Consider the following 16305-nt stretch of genomic DNA (forward strand, 5'->3'; position numbering starts at 1 on the left):
GCTCGGAGCCAGACGGGGCCACAGCCAGGCACCCGGCTCCTACTGCTGCCTCCGCCTGCTCGTTCCTCAGCTTCCTCCGAACCACGTCCCATCCCCGTGGGTCGTATCCTGCCCCGCGTCTTTGACGGCTTGCAGCAGCGTGCCGCCTGCCACGAGCCCGGCAGGGCTGCTGCTAGCGTGGCGAGGAGGCAGCGGGAGCGCCGCGGTGCATCTGGCCTCCCGGCATCCTCCCGCCCTGCAGCTGCCAGCGGAGCCGCCCGCCCCGGTGTCAGCCGGAGCCGGAGCTGGAGCATGAGCTCACCGCGGCCACGGGTGCGAGACGCCGGGTGTCACGGGCAGGGTGCAAAGCCGAGCCGGGCTGGTGACGCCTCGCTTGCCACCGCAGGGGAGGGAGCTGCAAGCGGCGTCGGACTAGGCGCCGCCTGGTCACCGCCGTGGGGGCAGGATTCGGCGTTGGGCGCGCTGCGGGATCACCGCACTGGATGCAGGATTAAGTGCAGTAGCAATTACCACCATCAGCCCGACGCGGCTGAGAGCTATTAGCTCCGGGGGTTACAGCAGCCTGGAGGCGTTAGATGCAGGTCGGGGCGCACGGGGGGCATCAGGCAGCAGCGCAGTCCCGCGCGGGAGCCCCCGCTCTCGCCCACCGCCGCCCCTGGGCTGCGGAGCCCCCGGTGGGCGCCGGCTTTGGGGTGAGTTTGGCGGCTCCGGGCTGGGGGGGGGGTTTGCACCTGCTCGTGCACCCCCGCGCTGCCGGGGCCTCCCCGCTGCTCCCCTCCGCCCAGGGGGGCACCTCCCCGGGAGGGTGGTGGTGGTGGGGGGTGTCGAGCGCAGAGGCGGCGGCTCCTTTAAATATGCAAATCACCCCCCCTCCTGAATGGCAACATCGCCAGCGGCCGGGCCAATGAGAGGCGGCGGCTGTTTCCTTTTGTAACCACTGCCGGGCGCGCTGGCCAATGGGAGCGCGGGCACCGCCCCTCGCCGGGGGGCCGGGCGGGGCCGCCGCCGCTCCCGCGCCGGCTCGCGCCCGCCCGCGCCGGCCGCGGCCCCGGAGCGCGCGCGGGGCGGCGGCGGCGGCGGCGGCGGCGGCAGCGGAGCGCCGGGGCGGCGCGGCCCCGCCAGGTGAGTGCGGCCCGGGCCGCCCTCCCTCCCCCCCTCCGCGGTTCTCCCCCCGCAAGACGCCCCCTCCCCTGGGCGCGGGGTGCCGCCCTGCCCCCCGCCGTGCATGGAGGTGACCCCCCCTCCTTGCAAGACCACCCCCCGGTGTTGGGGGGCAGCGGCCCCGAAATACCCCCCCACACACACCCTCCGTGCGTGGGGTTCACCCACCCACCCCCTGCAATGCAAACCCGTCCTGGGGGTTGGGGGCAGCCCCCCCCCCCCCCGTGTGTGTGTGTGTGGGGTGCAGCCCTGCAAGGCTCCCCCCGTGGATGTTGGGGGGCAGCCCCTCCTCGGGGGCTGCTGCCACCCCGCACAATCCCCCCTCTGTGGGGCACGGCCCCCCTGCAGCGCGCCCCCTCCCCAGGTATCGGGGCGCCCCCCCCCCCCCCGCCAGACCCCTCCTGCAGCCGCTCCCCGCTCTGTGCACGGCGCAGCCCCGCCGCTGCAAGCGCTGCCCCAGGCCTGGGGGGCGCCCCCATGCAGCACCCCCCCTCCGGGTGGAGGGGACTTGGGGGTGCATCCGCTACCCAGTGCGCTGCAAGGGCCTCCCCTTCCCTGCTGCCCCCTTCCCGCAGGGACCTGCTGCGCTGCCCTTCCCTGGCAGAGCTGCCTGGGGAAGCGCAGGGCAAATCCGGGGTGCAAGGGCCCCCCCTGCACCCCCGAGCCCCCCCTGCACCCGCTGAGCATCACCTGCCCGAGCGCGAGCCCCACCACGGGCAGGTGCAGCGAATCCCCCGGGACCGGATCCCTCCTGCAGGGCTGAATCCGGCCGTCTCGCGGTGGCCGGGGAAGGTGTGAACCTCCCCCGAGCCCCCCCCCGGCGCCGCCAGGTGAGGCGGGGGCCACGCTCGCTGGGGGGGGGGCGACCCGCCACCCTGCTCCTCCATGCACCGCTTTATTGCGCTGCTGTTGGTGCGCCGGGCTCCGGGCCGTGCTGCGCACCCTGTGCCGCTGCCACCCGCCGCGGCCGTCCCCGCACCGGCGGTGTCGGCAGGGACGGCCGCGCACCGCTGAAGGTCATCGCTGCGGGCGCTGGGGCCGGCGGGCTGGACCGGGACGTGTCCCCCCCCGACCCACCGACAGCTCTGCAGCGCGTCCTGGTGCCCGCTCCCCCTGCCGCAGGGACCGTCGGCTCTGCCGTTCACCTGCTGCACGCGTGAGCACCCGTGTCCTCCCCTGCCCCTTTTCCCGGGACGTGGCCCTGCAGTCGCCCCCGTCTTGCTCGGGGACATCATCCCTCGGTGGCTTTTGCCGTCTCAGGGCTTTCGCCGGGACTTTGGCCCCCGCGGCCACGGCGAGCTCTGCGTGCTGGGTGTGACAAGTTCGAGGTGCCTCAGCTCCCTCGTGGCCGGTGCAGGCTGGGGAGCCCCTGCTCCGCGAGCATCCCAGGATTTTTCCCTCCTTCTCCTGCCGTGGAGCAGGGACTGGATCCGGCCTGTCTTGCCCGCCCCGGGCAAGGCTCGAGGCGAGGCGGCTCAGTGCGTGCACCATCACTTGAGGCTGAGATGGGCAAGAGGAGCAGCCCGGGGCGGTGGGAAGGGTGCAATGAGCTCCCGGAGGCCGAGGTGGGCTGGAGCCAGGACTCCTGGGTGCAAATCCCAGCCCCGGAGCCGCGCGCTTGGCCGTGCACATCCACACGTGCACCTGCGCGCTCCCATCCTGCTCCTGGCTTTGCTGCAAATGGAAGCGATTTGGGGCACCTTGCTTCCCCAGGGCAGCCCGAGGGAGCAGCCGTGCTGCAGGTGCCCGGTGCCGGTGCCCGTTGCTCCCTGCGGTTGCGCCCCAGCAGATGCAGCGGAGGTTGCAAGGGAAGAGGTGCAACCCCGGCTGCTCCCTCGCTTCCCCCCCGCTCCCCTCGTTGCTGCGGGGGTTAATGGAGGCGTTCGCGAGATGGAGGTGTGGAGCGTGGCAGGCGCTGCTGTGCCGCTGTTGCGTGAGCGTTGCACCCCCGTCTCTGCCTCCGCGCTGCCTCCGCTGCTGCTGCCAGTCCCCCGGACGCCTGGGTCCCTCTCCCCGCCGGGCCCTGCCTCGCTTTCCCCACCTGCGGGGCGCTCGCAGGCGGGAAGCGCCGCGGTGGCAGTGTGGCTGCCGGTCGGGGCGCATGTGTCAGGGGAAGTGGCGGTGGAGGCCTCCGCTGAGCCCGCCCCGCTCGTGACACAGGTGGCTCCGCCAGTCCCCTGCCCCGGCGCTTCCTGCTTGGTGGCTGAGCTCCAAGGGGGGGTAGCTGGAGCCGGGGGGTGGCCGGGGCGCCCCGTAACCCCGGTTTCTCTCCGCAGACCCCCGCAGCGGCGGCCTGGCGCACCGAGGATGAGCGGGGCAGCCCGGCGAGCCCGCCAGCAGCCCAGGGTGAGTCCGGCAGGGCTGGGCCCCCCCGCGCCCGGGCCTGGGCCCTCCCCGTTGCGATGGAAAAAAGGAAAAAAGAAAGAAAAAAAACCCCAACCCCGGCGATGCACAAGATGTTCTGGTTTCCTGTTTTTCTCCCGCGGGCTGAACGGGGCACTGGGGCGCGCGGCCCCACGGCGTCCAGCCCGGTCCCCGAACGGGGGCCGGTGCCCGCGGTGCCCGGAGCCGCCGGCGCTGAGCATCCCGGCTGCATTTGGGTTTGCAGGGCCCGGTTCAGGCCTCGGGGTGGGGGTGGGGAGCAGGACTCCTGGGCCCCGATTCCCTGGGGGGGGGGGGGGGCGCAGCGGCTGCCTTGGGGCCGGGGCGGTGCGGGGAGCGCGGCCGGGAGGAGGAGCGGCCGCAGCAGCCGCTCATTTATTATTTAGCTGCGTATCTGGTGTCGGGCCAGCGCGCCGCCCCGGCTGCTCCGGGGTGCCTGGCACCCGCCGCCACCGCCACCGCCGTGGGGCCGGGCGCGTGGAGCCGCCGCGGCGCGGGTGCACGGCGCAGGTGTGCGGCACGGGTGCACGGCGCGGTGCGGGTGCACGGCGCACAGTTTCCATGGACACTGCGGCTCCGCCGCTGCAAGCCGATTTCCTGGCTGAACCCATCCAAAATGCGGGGGGCCCTGCCGGGGCTGCCCCCCTCCCCGGGGGTCCCGGCCAGCAGCCCCCAAACCCCCCGGGCTGCCCCTGCCGCCGCGAAGCGATTTGGGGTGTGGGGGGGAGGTCTGGGATGCCCTGGCTGCGTCCGCGGTGGCATCCCGCCGGGAGGGGGGCCCAGGCGTCCTGGCGGGACCCCCATGCGGGGTCAGCGCCCTCGCTCTGTCCCCAGGGCGCCGGGAGCTGAGCGGCGGGGCGGCGAGCGGCCCGCGCCCTGCGCGCCTCCACCATGTCCTACTTCGCCGAGCACTTCTGGGTAAGCCGAGGGCACCCGTGGGGGCCCCTGTGCCCGGGTCGGGGGTGCTTCGTCCCCCCGGGGGGGGGGGGGCGGCACACTGGGGATTAATTCCGCCTTTGCAATGCCCCGCGCTTCCATTAATGCTCCGAATGACCTGGGAAGGGGGCACGCGGGGAGCTGCGACGGGGCGCGGGAGCCGGCGCCCGCCGCGCCGAAAGGGGAACTTGGTGCCGGCAGCGCCCTGCCTCCCGCCGGGGATCTCCGCGGCCCGGGGGAAGTCTGCAGCGCGAGGTGCAGCCGGCGCCACTGCGCTCCGGGTCGGAGCCTCGCCGGGGCCGGGACCCCTGCGCGTGTTGGCAGCGGGGTGGGAGCGTTGCCCCGCGGACACGGCTCACCCCCCCGGCGCCTCCGGGACCCCCTTGTCCTTGCGCTGGGGAAACTGAGGCAGCGCGGCGACCAGTGCCACAGGCCCCCTCGGCCCCCCCCGGCCTCGCGGCTCCCATTGGCATGCCGGAGGGGACGGTGTCGCTAGGCGACTCTCCCGGCCGGAGCCGGAGCCGCCGGCCGCCTTGTTCTCCTCTCGCCTTTCAGCCCCGCGCCGCCTCCTCTCTCTTGAAGCCGCCGCCGCCGGGGAAGCGGGGCAGGGCGCCAGGACGCCTGGGCTCCTCGGGCCGCCGTTGGCCCCGGGCGGGTGGTTTCCTTGCGCTGCCTCAGTTTCCCCGCGCGGAGCGCGCTCCGGCGCCTTGGCCGCCCACGGAGGAAAAGCGCCGCCCCCGCGCCGCCGCGCCGGCTGAGCGGGCAGCGCCCGAAATAGAGCCCGGGAGTCCGGGCTCAGCCCACCCCTTCCTGCCCGGGGGGGCCCAGGCATCCTGCACCCCGGGCTGGGGGTGGGTCGCTGCAGCCCGACCCGGCTGCCCCCCCCTCACCGCGTTGTCCCCCCGCCTCCAGGGTGAGAAGAACCACGGCTTTGACGTGCTCTACCACAACATGAAGCACGGGCAGATCTCCACCAAGGAGCTGGCCGACTTTGTCCGCGAGAGGTGCCGGGGGGTTCCCAGGGTCCCTTCCCGCGGGTCCCCCTTGGGCTGGGGGGCACCAGCCCCGGGGGGGGGGGTGTCTCGGGCTGCGGGAGGTCTCTCACCCCCTCCTTGCCCGTGCGCAGGGCTGCCATCGAGGAGAACTACGCCAAGGCCATGGTGAAGCTGTCGAAGATGGCCACCAACGGGACCCAGCTGGGGTGAGCGGGGCCGAGAGCGGCGCGGGTCGGGGAGCGGCGCCCGCCGGCCGGGGCAGCTCGTCTCAGGCCCTGCCGGCTCCGCGCCAGGACCTTCGCGCCGCTCTGGGAGGTTTTCCGCATCTCCTCGGACAAGCTGGCCCTGTGCCACCTGGAGCTGATGAAGAAGCTGCACGACCTCATCAAGGAGATCTCGCGCTACGGCGAGGAGCAGGGCCGGGTGCACAAGAAGGTACCGGTCCCGTCCCCCCCCCCCTTACCCCGGGCAGGGTGCCGGCCCCGCCGCCTCCCCTCGCCCACCCCCGTGTCGCCCTCCCCAGTCCAAGGAGGAGGTGTCGGGCACGCTGGAGGCCGTCCAGCTGCTGCACGGGGTGGCCCAGCTGCTGCCCAAGTCCAAGGAGAGCTACCACAGCAAGTGCCAGGAGTACGAGCGGCTCCGCAAGGAGGGCACCAGCCAGAAGGAGATCGACAAGGTGAGACCCTGCGTCCCCGTGCTGCATCCATCCCCACCGCCGGGCTCGGCCGGGGCGCGTGCTGGGGTCGTCCCCCCCTGTCTGTCTGTCCGTCCCCGCGCTCACGCCTGCCCCTCCTGCCCGCAGGCAGAGCTCAAGTCCAAGAAGGCGGGCGAAGCGCTGCGGCGCGCCGTGGAGAAGTACAACGCGGCACGGGCCGACTTCGAGCAGAGGATGCTGGACTCGGCCGTGGTGGGTCGGAGCGGCGGCCCCGGGGGGGGTTGCGGGCGGCCCTGGGGGGCCCCGGTGGCCCCGCTGAGCCCCCCCCCCTCCGCCCGCAGCGCTTCCAGGAGGTGGAGGAAGCCCACCTGCGGCACATGAAGGGGCTCATCGGCTCCTACTCGCACTCGGTGGAGGACACGCACGTGCAGATCGGGCAGGTGGGTCCCGGGGGGCCGCGGCGGTGGTGGCGGGGGCAGAGCCGCGCTGTCCCCGGCGCCCCGGCGCAGCGGCCCCCTCCGCCTCTGCCCTGCAGGTGCACGAGGAGTTCAAGCAGAACGTGGAGAACATCGGCACCGAGATGCTGCTGCGGAGGTTTGCCGAGAGCAAGGGCACGGGGCGCGAGCGGCCAGGTGAGGCGCGGGCGCGGGGCCCCGCGGGCTCCCCCTTGCCCCGTCGCGCCGCCGCGCTCGGCGCCCCGCTAACGCCGCTGCCCGCCGCAGGCGCGCTGGACTTCGACGAGTACCGGCTGGCGCCAGCGCAGGAAGGCAAGTACGTCTCTGCAGCCGGCAGCCCCGCGGGGCCGGGGCCGGGGCCGCCCGCGGGCGCCGCTCACCCCTCCGTCCCGCCAGGGCCCAAGAGGAGCCGTAGCAAGGCTTTCCGCATCCCCGGGCTGAGCCGCAAGGAGAGGGACCGGGATGCCGTGTAAGACCCCCCCCCCCCGCGCCCCCCGCGCCCCCCCTTCCCCGCCCGCCTCGGGGCGCTAACGCTGCCTCTCTCCCCCAGGGAGTCGCCGGACCCCGACGTGGTGAGTAGCCCCCCGCCGCGTGGGGCACCGACCCCCGGCGCGGAGCGGGGGGGTTGCTTCCCCCCTGCCCCCCCCCCGGCCTGGCTGGGAGCACTGGGAGCACTGGGAGCACCGGGGGGGGGCGAGCGTCTCCCTGCGCGTCTCCCCGCAGGCCGGCCCGGAGGTGGACGAGGACGGATTCACCGTGCGCCCGGACGTCGCCTGCAATATCCTTGCACTGGGACGGGCTGGGTTTGGTGGAGGGGGGTTGGGGACGCCTGGGTCCCCGGGGGGGCCGCCGAGCGTGGGGGCATTGCCTTGACGGCGGCGCAGCCGAGGCCGGGAACCACGCGTGCTCGTCCAGCGACTCGGACTACGACGAGGACGAGCCCCGCAAGTTCTACGTGCACATCAAGCCCGTGCAGCCGCGGGAGGCGGGCGGCAGCGCCGAGGCCGCCGTGGAGCAGCTCAAGGCCACCGTGGGCAACCTCATCCTGCCCCCCGGCGTCGGGGTGAGGCGCGCGGGGACGGGGACGGGGTCCCTGGGGTGGCCGTGCTGGGACCCCCCCCCCTTCCAGACTGACCCCGTTTCCCTCCTTCTCTTGCAGGGCACCGTGAAGCGACAGTCGTCCCGTAAGTGCCACCCCGGCGGGTCCCCCGCGTCGTTCCCCGGCCGGCAGGGCTGGCGCCTCAGCGGGTCCCGCTCCGGGGGTCCCTGTCCCCTAACGCCGCCCGTCCCCTTCCTCCCCCAGGCCACGTGGCCGCTCTGGCCCCTGCCCCGGCCGAGCCGGACCCCGAGGAGACCCCGGCGGCAGGTGAGGCCGTGCCGGGGGGGGGTCCCCAGGGATGGGGGGGGTGCGGTGGCTCTGCAGCGTCCCCACTGTCCCCTCTCCCTGCAGGCGACGGCGCTGCGAAGGGGCACCCAGGGGCGCAGGTGAACAGGTACGGGCGTCCTGCGCGGGCAGGGGGCAAAGCGCCGGGGTCCCTGGGGACAGATGCACCGGTGCCCGCCGGCGTCCGGCCCTGGGTGGGGGGGGGACATGGGGTGGCCAGGCGCTGACTCGCCCCATCGCCGGCAGCTGCCCCGGGAAAGCGCCGCCGGACGCGGTGCCCTCCGCAGCCCTGTTCGGGCCCCCGCTGGAGTCGGCTTTCGAAGCGGAGGATTTCTCGGGTGAGGAGTCGCGGCAGGGGAGGGCGGAGGGGGCCAGGGGGCCCAGGCGTCCGGGGCGCCGCGGCTGGTGCCCGCCCCGCCGCGCTCCGCCAGCCCCGGGGTCTCTCCGCAGCGTCCCGCGCCTACGTCACCTCCTCCTCGTCCCCCTTCTCCTCCTCCTCCCCGGAGAACGTGGAAGACTCGGGCTTGGACTCCCCGTCGCACCCCGCGCCCGGCCCCTCGCCGGACTCGAGGCCGTGGACGCCGCAGCCCGGCACGCCGCAGAGCCCCCTGCCCAAGCGGGGCGGCGCGCGGGACCTGCCGCCGCCGCCGTCCTCGTCCCCGTCCCCCGCGGAGGAGCCGGGCGCCTGGCCGCGGCCGCGCAGCCCCGCCGGCCGCCTCCCCGAGCTGCCCGGCTTCGCCGTCTTCAGCGGCCCCGGGGCCGAGGGGCCGTGGGAGGACGTGGGGCCGGCGGCGAGGGGACGCTCCCGCTGCCCCAGCGGCCCGGCGCCCCGCCGAGCCCCCTCGCCCGACCCCTTCGGGGAGCCCTCGCCCTGGGCCAGGCCCCGCAGCCCCGGCGGGGACCGGCCCCCGCAGCCCCGGCCTTCCTCCAACTCGGCCTCCTCCTCCTCCTCCTCCCCGGCCCCCCCCAGCGGCGGTGAGTCCTCCAGCCCCTCTCCGTGGACGTGCCAAGGGTCCGGGATGAGGCTCTCCGAGGGTGGCACGCTGGCAGCGCCCCTGCCGCAGGCTGAGCCCGGTGAGTCCAAGGCGTTTTAACCTTAACTCTGCCCCCCGACCTGTCTGGGCAGAGGGTCTCACCCCCGGTTTTGGTGCAAAGCCGGGCTGAGACCTGCTAAGCTCATTGCAGTGGTGAGATCCTAGTTTTAGCCCCGCAGGACCCCAAGCTGTGCTCCCCAGCGGGCCAGCTCTGTCCCCTTGTGTCCCCCCCCCCCCCCCCCCCCCCGTTCACCCCGATTTGTGCTCCCCCCCCCAGATGCTCCCCCTGTTCGGGCCAGTGCGGCGCCCCGCGAGGTCCCGCTCGTGGCCCCCCCTCGCCGCTCCCGGACGAAGCGGCCCGCGGCCGGCCAGGCCGTCGGCAGCAACACCGACCTGGTGCGTGGCTGGGGATGGGGGGGGGGAGCTGGGGCACGCGGGTGTCCCCCCCCTCCCCGAGCACCCCCCTGATGCCCTCTCGCCTTGCAGTCGTGCTCGCTGAGCCCGTCGCCCTCCTGGAGCTGCGGCCCCTCGCACTCGGCGCCCGCCAGCCTGGGCGAGCGCGGCTTCTTCGCCGTCTCCCAGCCGGCGCTCGGTGGGTCCCGCGGGGGGGGCGGGAGGGGGCTGCACCGGGGGGGGGGGGCCTCTGACCCCTGCCTGCCTCTCCCCCCCCCCAGGGCTGTCGCGGGGCCCCAGCCCCGTGGTGCTGGGCTCGCAGGACGCGCTCCCCGTGGCCACGGCTTTCACCGAGTACATCCACGCCTACTTCAAGGGCCGCGACTCCGACAGGTACGGACGGGGCCGCGGGGGTCCGGGCTGCGCGGTGCCCCCCCCCCCCCCCGGCTCCGGCGGCTCCTGCGGCCCCCCCGGGCGGGGGCTGACCCGTCGCTCTCCCCGGCAGCTGCCTGGTGAAGGTCACGGGGGAGCTCACCATGTCCTTCCCCGCCGGCATCGTCCGCGTCTTCAGCGGCAGCCTGGCCCCGCCGGTGCTGAGCTTCCGCCTGGTCAACGCGGGCGCCATCGAGCAGTTCCTACCCAACGCCGAGCTGCTCTACAGGTGCGGGCGAGCGTGGGGGCACCGGGCACGCGGCGGGGTGCCGGGCATCCTCGGAGCCAGTGGCTGGGAACAGGGTGCACGGGGTGCCGGGCATCCTCAGAGGCAGCAGCCGGGAGCTGGGAATGGGATGCCTGCAGTGCCTGGCATCTTTGGAGGCAGCCAAGGCATCAGCTGGGAGCTGAGAACGGGCTGCACAGAGTGCCAGGCATCCTCGGAGCCAGCAGCTGGGAGCTGGGAATGGGATGCCCGGGATGCCTGGGCATCCTTGGAGGCAGCCAAGGCATCAGCCGGGAGCTGGGAATGGGGTGTACGGAATGCCTGGGCATCCTTGGAGCCAGCAGCTGGGAGCTGGGAATGGGGTGTGCAGGGTGCCCAGGCATCCTTGGAGGCAGCCAAGGCAGTAGCCAGGAGCTGGGAACGGGATGCCCGGGGTGCCTGGCATCCTTGGAGGCAGCCAAGGCGGTAGCCAGGAGCTGGGAACGGGGTGCACAGGGTGCCAGGCATCCTCAGAGGCAGCAGCCAGGAGCTGGGAATGGGATGCACAGGGTGCCTGGCATCCTTGGAGGTAACCAAGGCATCAGCTGGGAGCTGGGAATGGGGTGTGCGGGGTGCCCAGGCATCCTCGGAGCCAGGAGCTGGGAGCTGGGAGTGGGGTGTGCGGGGTGCCCAGGCATCCTTGGAGGCAGCCAAGGCAGCAGCAGGGAGTTAGGAGCGGGGTGCATGGGAGCGGGCGAAGGCGGTGGCGGGGAGCTGGGGACGACGGGGTGCGTGGGGGCGCGGGAGCGGGCGAAGGCGGTGGCGGGGGTTCGCAGCGCTCTGCCCCCCTGCCCGCAGCGACCCGTCCCAGAGCGACCCCAGCACCAAGGACTTCTGGCTGAACATGGCAGCGCTGACGGGGCACCTGCAGAAGCAGGCGGAGCAGAGCCCGGCGGCCTCCTACTACAACGTGGCGCTCCTCAAGTACCAGGTGAGCCCCGGGGAAAGGGCCAGGACTCCTGGGTCCCCCCCCGGGGGGGCAGCGGGGGGTTCGGTCCCCGCTGAGGCTGCCGGTTGCCCCCGCAGTTCTCCAAGCTGGGCCCGGGCTCGGCGCCGCTGCAGCTCTGCGTGCGCTGGGACTGCTCGCCGGGCGCCACGCGGGTCAGCGTGGAGTACAGCTACAACGCCGGCGCCCTCGCCGTGCCCGTGCCCCTCGCCAACGTCCAGGTGCTGCTGCCCGTGGAGGAGCCCGTCACCAACGTGCGGCTGCAGCCCGCGGCCAGCTGGTGAGCGGGGGGGGGGGCGGATCGGGGCTCCCCGGCCCCAAAACACCCCCTGCGCCAGAGGGGATCCCAGGCTGGGAGAACCGGGAAGAAGGCAGGGACGCCCGGGGTGCGGGAGCCAAGGGGACGGGCAGGGACGGCGCTTTGGGGTTGTCTGGGGGTCTTGGGATGGAGCTGGGGGGTCTGGGGTTGCCTGGGGGTGTCGGGATGGAGCCGGGGGGTTTGGGGTTGCCTGGTGGTGTTGGGATGGGATGGAGCTGGGGGGTCTGGGGTTGCCTGGGGGTGTCGGGATGGAGCCGGGGGGTTTGGGGTTGCCTGGTGGTGTCGGGATAGGATGGAGCCGGGGGGTTTGGGGTTGCCTGGTGGTGTCGGGATAGGATGGAGCCGGGGGGTTTGGGGTTGCCTGGTGGTGTCGGGATAGGATGGAGCTGGGGGGTTTGGGGTTGCCTGGGGGTCTTGCCCTGGCCACGTGCACGTGTCCTGCAGGAACCTGGAGGAGAAGAGGCTGCTCTGGCGGCTGCTGGACGTTCCCGGGGCCCCGGGCCAGGGAGGTGAGGCCGCAGGGGCTGGGGGTGCCTGGGCAGCAGCAGCTGGCCCCAGGCTGGCTCCTAGCTCGGCCCCCTGGACGAGGGGCCGGGGGCTCTGCGCCGCCCCCTCCAGCTCTGCGCTCGCCCCCAGGCTGCGGCCGGCTCTCGGCCAGCTGGGAGCCCCTCTACGGGCCCAGCAAGCCCAGCCCCGTGGCGGCCCAGTTCACCAGCGAGGGCAGCACGCTGTCGGGCGTCGAGGTGGAGCTGGCGAGCGCCGGCTACCGCATGTCGCTGGTCAAGAAGAGGTTTGCCACAGGTACCGCTGCTGGGTGTGCAAGGTCCCGTCCCCGCGGTGTGCAAGGTCCTTTCCCAAAGCCCTGGGGTGCACAGGGTCCCTTCCCTGGGGTGCACAGGGTCCTTTCCCAAAGCCCTGGGGTGAACAGTGTCCCTTCCTTGCAGCTATAGGGTGCACAGGGTCCCTTCCTTGCAGCTATAGGGTGCACAGGGTCCCATGCCCGCTCTCCACGGCCCCGGGGTGCCCAGGTCTCTTCCCCGCTCCCCGTGGCTCCGACATGCACGGGCTCCCTTTGCCCCTCGCTGCGGCCTGTCCTGCAGCAGTGCCCAGCTGGGGGATGGCGCCGGTGACCCGGCTCGGCACCGGGGACCCCTCCGGCTGGCCGCGGGCCCCGTCTGGCTGCACTTGCCCCCCTCCTCGCCGCCGTTCCTCCCGCAGGGATTTACCTGGCTGGGTCCTGAGCATCGCCTGCCCCTCGGATCCTCCGAGCTCCTCCGGGCTTTCCCGTGGTGGTTTGAACTCAAAACACTGGCTGGAGGCTGGCCGGGCAGGGGGTGCTGCCGGCCACCACCGGGGCCCTGGCGAAGGCCCCGGCATTGCGCTGGCCGGATAAGAGCCCTCCTCCTCCTCCTCTTCCTCCTGGCTCCCCTCCGTGGTCGCCTTGGCTGTAACCGTCGTCTCCTGCTGGCTGGAGGATGGTCCCCCCCCGTCCTCCTCTGTGCTGTGAAGGGAGCAGGAGCTGCTCTTTTATTAAACACTTTATTTTCTAATACCCCCCCCTCCCGCCGGCTCCTGCCTGTGTCGTGGCCCCGGGAGCGTCGGGGCCGCCAGCGGCGCCTCCCCGGGCGGCTCCGGCGCCTCCTTGGCAACGCGGCTCGGCTGGCGTGTGCTGCTCCCGCGGGGCGCCGCGCCGCGCTCCCCCCGCCGCCGGGCAGGGCTGCGGGGGAAACTGAGGCACGGAGCCCGGCAGGGCCTCGCAGCGCCCCTTGGCTGCCAGCGATGCTCCTCGGGGCGGGCGGGCGGGCGGGCGGCCTCCCTCCGCGGCACCTGCCCGTGGGAGGATCACGGGAGAGGAGATAACGCAGCTGCCGGGGCCGCGGCATTCCCCGCGCAGGGAGAGGCCGAGGCACAGGGATGGCCCTGAGCCGCAGCCAGCGCTGCACCAAGGTACCGGGGCTGCCGGGGCGGATGGTGCCGGGTGCGCGGGGGGCTCCGGGGTTTGGGTTGCCAGCAGCGCGGTGCAGCCGGAGGAGCAGCGCGGTGCAACGGGGGCACCGATGTGGCACTTCCCCGTGTGAGATCCTCTCCCGGCCGGGCAGGCTCTGCCCTCGCACCCGCGGGGACGGTGAGCTCCCAGCGGGTGAGATGCAGCCGGGGTCCCCGTGCCACCGCGGTGCCTCTGCCTGGGTGGTTTTTCCTCGAGGGTTGGGGCCACCAAACCCAGGCCGGCTTCTCCGTGCACCCCGGACCTGCCTGGTCATCGCCTTGGTCGTGCCGAGATTTGTCCTTCGGGCAACCCCCCTGGAGCCAACGTGGCCCTGGGGCGCCCGTGTCCCCGCACCCTCCTGGGCCGTCCCTGGCTTCAGGGCTGCACCCCGGAGGTGCCAGCGGTGTTTGCTATCTCTGGGCTGTTCCGGGAGCTCAGGGAAGGGCTGTTACAAGACCTCTGTCCCGTTGAAACCAGCCCCAACCTGGAGCTTCTCCAGGGTTTATTGCCCTGCCTGGGGCTCACGTGTTTCCAAGTGCTCTGCCTGCACCCATGGGTGCCCAGCCCTGCCTGGTCCCTTGGTGTGCCAGGGCAAAGACCGCAGTGGGTGCCTGCGCTGTGGCAGGTGCCTGCGCTGCAGCGTGACCGCCGGGTGCGGGGCCAGCCCAGGGAGGGCTCCCCGCTCCGGCTGCAGGGTGCTGCCAGGCTGCGAGCCCCGAGCTGGGCTGCGTCTGCCGGCGCTGGAGCATCCCTCCCTTCAGGGAGGTTTTGGGGGCCGAAAGGGCGGGAGGGGAGGTGGGAGAAAAGGCAGGATCATCCCGGGATGGTCCCAGAGCAGGGGAGCGGCGGCGAGGCCGAGCGGGCAGGTTGTGCCGCGTGCCCTGGCTACAGCGGGGCCCCTGGGTTTGCAGGACGGGCTCTGGGATGAAGGCTCGGGCATGGGGCTGCCCCACGATCTCTGCCCAGGGAGCAGTCCGTGGGCCGTGCCAGGGTCCCCCCGTGGCAGCCATGTCCTTAGGAGGAGCCGGAGAGCAAGTAACGGGGCTGGGGGGGCCCTGGCCAGTGCTCCCAAGGCAAAGAGACTGCGGGGGCAAAGCAGGGCTTGCTCCAGCGAGGAGGGAGCCTTTGACCTCCGCAGTCATCGCCGGCACGGGGGGATCCGCAGGGTCCCCTCCCCTTCGGAGAGCACCAGCCCGGCTGAGCCCCGCTCCCCCCTCTCTTGCAGAAAATGTCCCAGTGGTGCTCCAGGCTGGAGCTGTGGGGCCTGGGCACCGTGGGGCTGCTGGGGCTCTGCTACCTGCTGTCCCGCGATGAATGGCTTGGGCTGAGCGCTGCCGCCAGCCCCGAGCCCAGCCCCAGCGCCGCCGCCGGCCTGCCGGCACCCTCGGCCGAGCCCCCCGCGCCCTGCACCCCCAACGCCTCGGTGCACAACATCTCCGGCTTCGCCACCCTGCCCGGCCACGTGCAGGACTTCCTGCGCTACAAGCACTGCCGGGCTTTCGCCCCGCTGCTCGACGTGCCGGGGAAGTGTGGGGGGCCGGCACGGTCCCCCGGCATCTTCCTCCTCCTGGCCATCAAGTCCTCGCCGGAGAACTATGTGCGCCGGGAAACGATCCGCAAGACGTGGGGGCAGGAGCGGTGGGTGGCGGGGGTCCGCGTCCGCCGGCTCTTCCTCTGCGGAGTGGCCCCCGGCGGCGCCGAGGCGCCCAAACTGAACCGGCTGCTGCAGCTGGAGCAGCGGGAGCACGGCGACATCCTGCAGTGGGATTTCCGGGACACCTTCTTCAACCTGACACTGAAGCAGGTGCTCTTCCACACCTGGCTGGAGGAGAACTGCCCCGGCGTCCACTTCGTCTTCAATGGGGACGACGACGTCTTTGTCAACACGGACAACGTCGTCCGCTTCGCGCTGAGCGCCGAGGACGGGCACCTCTTCGTGGGCCACCTCATCACCAACGTGGGCCCCATCCGCAGCAAGGGCAGCAAGTACTACGTGCCCCCGCAGGTGATGGCCTCGGAGCGGTACCCGCCCTACTGCGGGGGCGGCGGGATGGTCATGTCCGGCTTCACCGCCCGCACCATCTACCGGGAGTCGCGGGACATCGAGCTCTTCCCCATCGACGACGTCTACCTGGGCATGTGCTTGGAGAAGGCAGGGCTGGCCCCGGCTTCGCACAGCGGCATCCGGACCACGGGTATCTACGTGCCCTCCAGGGCCGAGCCCTTCGACCCCTGCTACTACCGGGAGCTGCTGCTGGTGCACCGCTTCGCGCCCTACGAGATGGCCCTGATGTGGCAGGCCATCCGCGAGCCCGGGCTGCGCTGCGGCAGGATGGTGGGCATCTACCCGAGCACCTGAGCGCCCGGCGGCGGCGGTGCTCGCTCCCGGGGCTCCGGGGTGCCAGGCTGCGCCGGGGGCTCCTGGGTGCGCCAAGAGGCGTCCAGCGTTGTCCGGTGAGCGCCTCCACGTGCCCAGCCTGCCCCCGGAGTCGGGTCCCTGCCCGCCTTGGCCCCGGGCTCTGCCCTCCCGCTGCACAGCGAGACCGGCATGAGAATAAACGAGCGCGTGTTGTAAACGAGAGCGTGCGGTCCCGTGCCTTCCTGGGGGGGATGTGGCTGCTCCCGCGGCACCGGGGCTGCCTGGGCAGGGGGGCGTCTGCACATGCTTTTATTTGGAGCATTGCTGCCTGCTCCATGGGGAGCGATGGGGGCGAGCGAAACCCCCAGGAGGGTCCTTCCATGCAGCCCCCTCCCTGTGGCTGGCCGTGCACCCGGCCCCCCGCGGGGCTCGCGATCCTCATCTGGCTCTGCTCGGCCTCGGGGACGGCTGTCACGGGCACACACGGAGCTCGCTGTGCCGCGGTGCGTGCCGGCGCCGTGGGGCCCCCATGCTCGGCTGCGACCCCGCAGCCTGCTCGCCCCCACCCTGCTCTCTCGCAGCCCCGTGGCTCGACGGTGCCC

The 16305-nt window shown here is 73.3% G+C and overlaps 2 protein-coding genes across 3 annotated transcripts; both read left to right on the forward strand.

The window, feature by feature from the left end:
* Positions 1–1067: 1067 nt before the first annotated feature.
* FCHO1 (FCH and mu domain containing endocytic adaptor 1) lies at positions 1068–12681 on the forward strand. 2 transcript variants are annotated; one of them, XM_067312806.1, is made up of 29 exons: positions 1068–1122; positions 3438–3507; positions 4378–4461; positions 5392–5483; positions 5606–5680; positions 5768–5909; positions 5998–6150; positions 6277–6381; positions 6471–6569; positions 6665–6761; positions 6852–6896; positions 6981–7053; positions 7135–7156; positions 7308–7362; positions 7469–7647; positions 7744–7768; positions 7888–7950; positions 8035–8077; positions 8215–8306; positions 8419–9042; positions 9280–9398; positions 9489–9594; positions 9677–9788; positions 9901–10056; positions 10891–11023; positions 11119–11318; positions 11802–11866; positions 11994–12158; positions 12576–12681. In XM_067312806.1, exons 3-29 carry the CDS (start codon positions 4435–4437, stop codon positions 12596–12598), a joined length of 3090 nt encoding a protein of 1029 aa, XP_067168907.1. In that variant the 5' UTR covers positions 1068–1122; positions 3438–3507; positions 4378–4434; the 3' UTR covers positions 12599–12681. The 2 variants fall into 2 exon arrangements, with proteins under 2 accessions (XP_067168907.1, XP_067168908.1); XM_067312807.1 differs by lacking the exon at positions 1068–1122 and adding an exon at positions 2301–2317.
* Positions 12682–13254: 573 nt separating this feature from the next.
* On the forward strand, positions 13255–15918 carry B3GNT3 (UDP-GlcNAc:betaGal beta-1,3-N-acetylglucosaminyltransferase 3). Its single transcript, XM_067312784.1, has 2 exons — positions 13255–13304; positions 14570–15918. The coding sequence occupies exons 1-2, from the start codon at positions 13272–13274 to the stop codon at positions 15701–15703; spliced, it is 1167 nt and encodes a 388-aa protein (XP_067168885.1). The 5' UTR covers positions 13255–13271; the 3' UTR covers positions 15704–15918.
* The last annotated feature ends 387 nt before the right edge of the window (positions 15919–16305 follow it).

Source organism: Apteryx mantelli, chromosome 30, assembly GCF_036417845.1.
Source record: "Apteryx mantelli isolate bAptMan1 chromosome 30, bAptMan1.hap1, whole genome shotgun sequence".
In the NCBI taxonomy this organism is placed as follows: domain Eukaryota; kingdom Metazoa; phylum Chordata; class Aves; order Apterygiformes; family Apterygidae; genus Apteryx; species Apteryx mantelli.

What these genes read in the sequence shown, in the direction of transcription:
- FCHO1 (XM_067312806.1), top strand. Translation starts at nt 4,435, where the DNA reads ATGTCCTACTTCGCCGAGCACTTCTGG. An exon ending in GCCAGAAGGAGATCGACAAG is followed by an intron (nt 6,151 to 6,276) that starts GTGAGACCCTGC and finishes TCCTGCCCGCAG; the next exon opens with GCAGAGCTCAAGTCCAAGAA. An exon ending in GCTGGCGCCAGCGCAGGAAG is followed by an intron (nt 6,897 to 6,980) that starts GCAAGTACGTCT and finishes CCGTCCCGCCAG; the next exon opens with GGCCCAAGAGGAGCCGTAGC.
- B3GNT3 (XM_067312784.1), top strand. Translation starts at nt 13,272, where the DNA reads ATGGCCCTGAGCCGCAGCCAGCGCTGCACCAAG. An exon ending in GCAGCCAGCGCTGCACCAAG is followed by an intron (nt 13,305 to 14,569) that starts GTACCGGGGCTG and finishes CCTCTCTTGCAG; the next exon opens with AAAATGTCCCAGTGGTGCTC.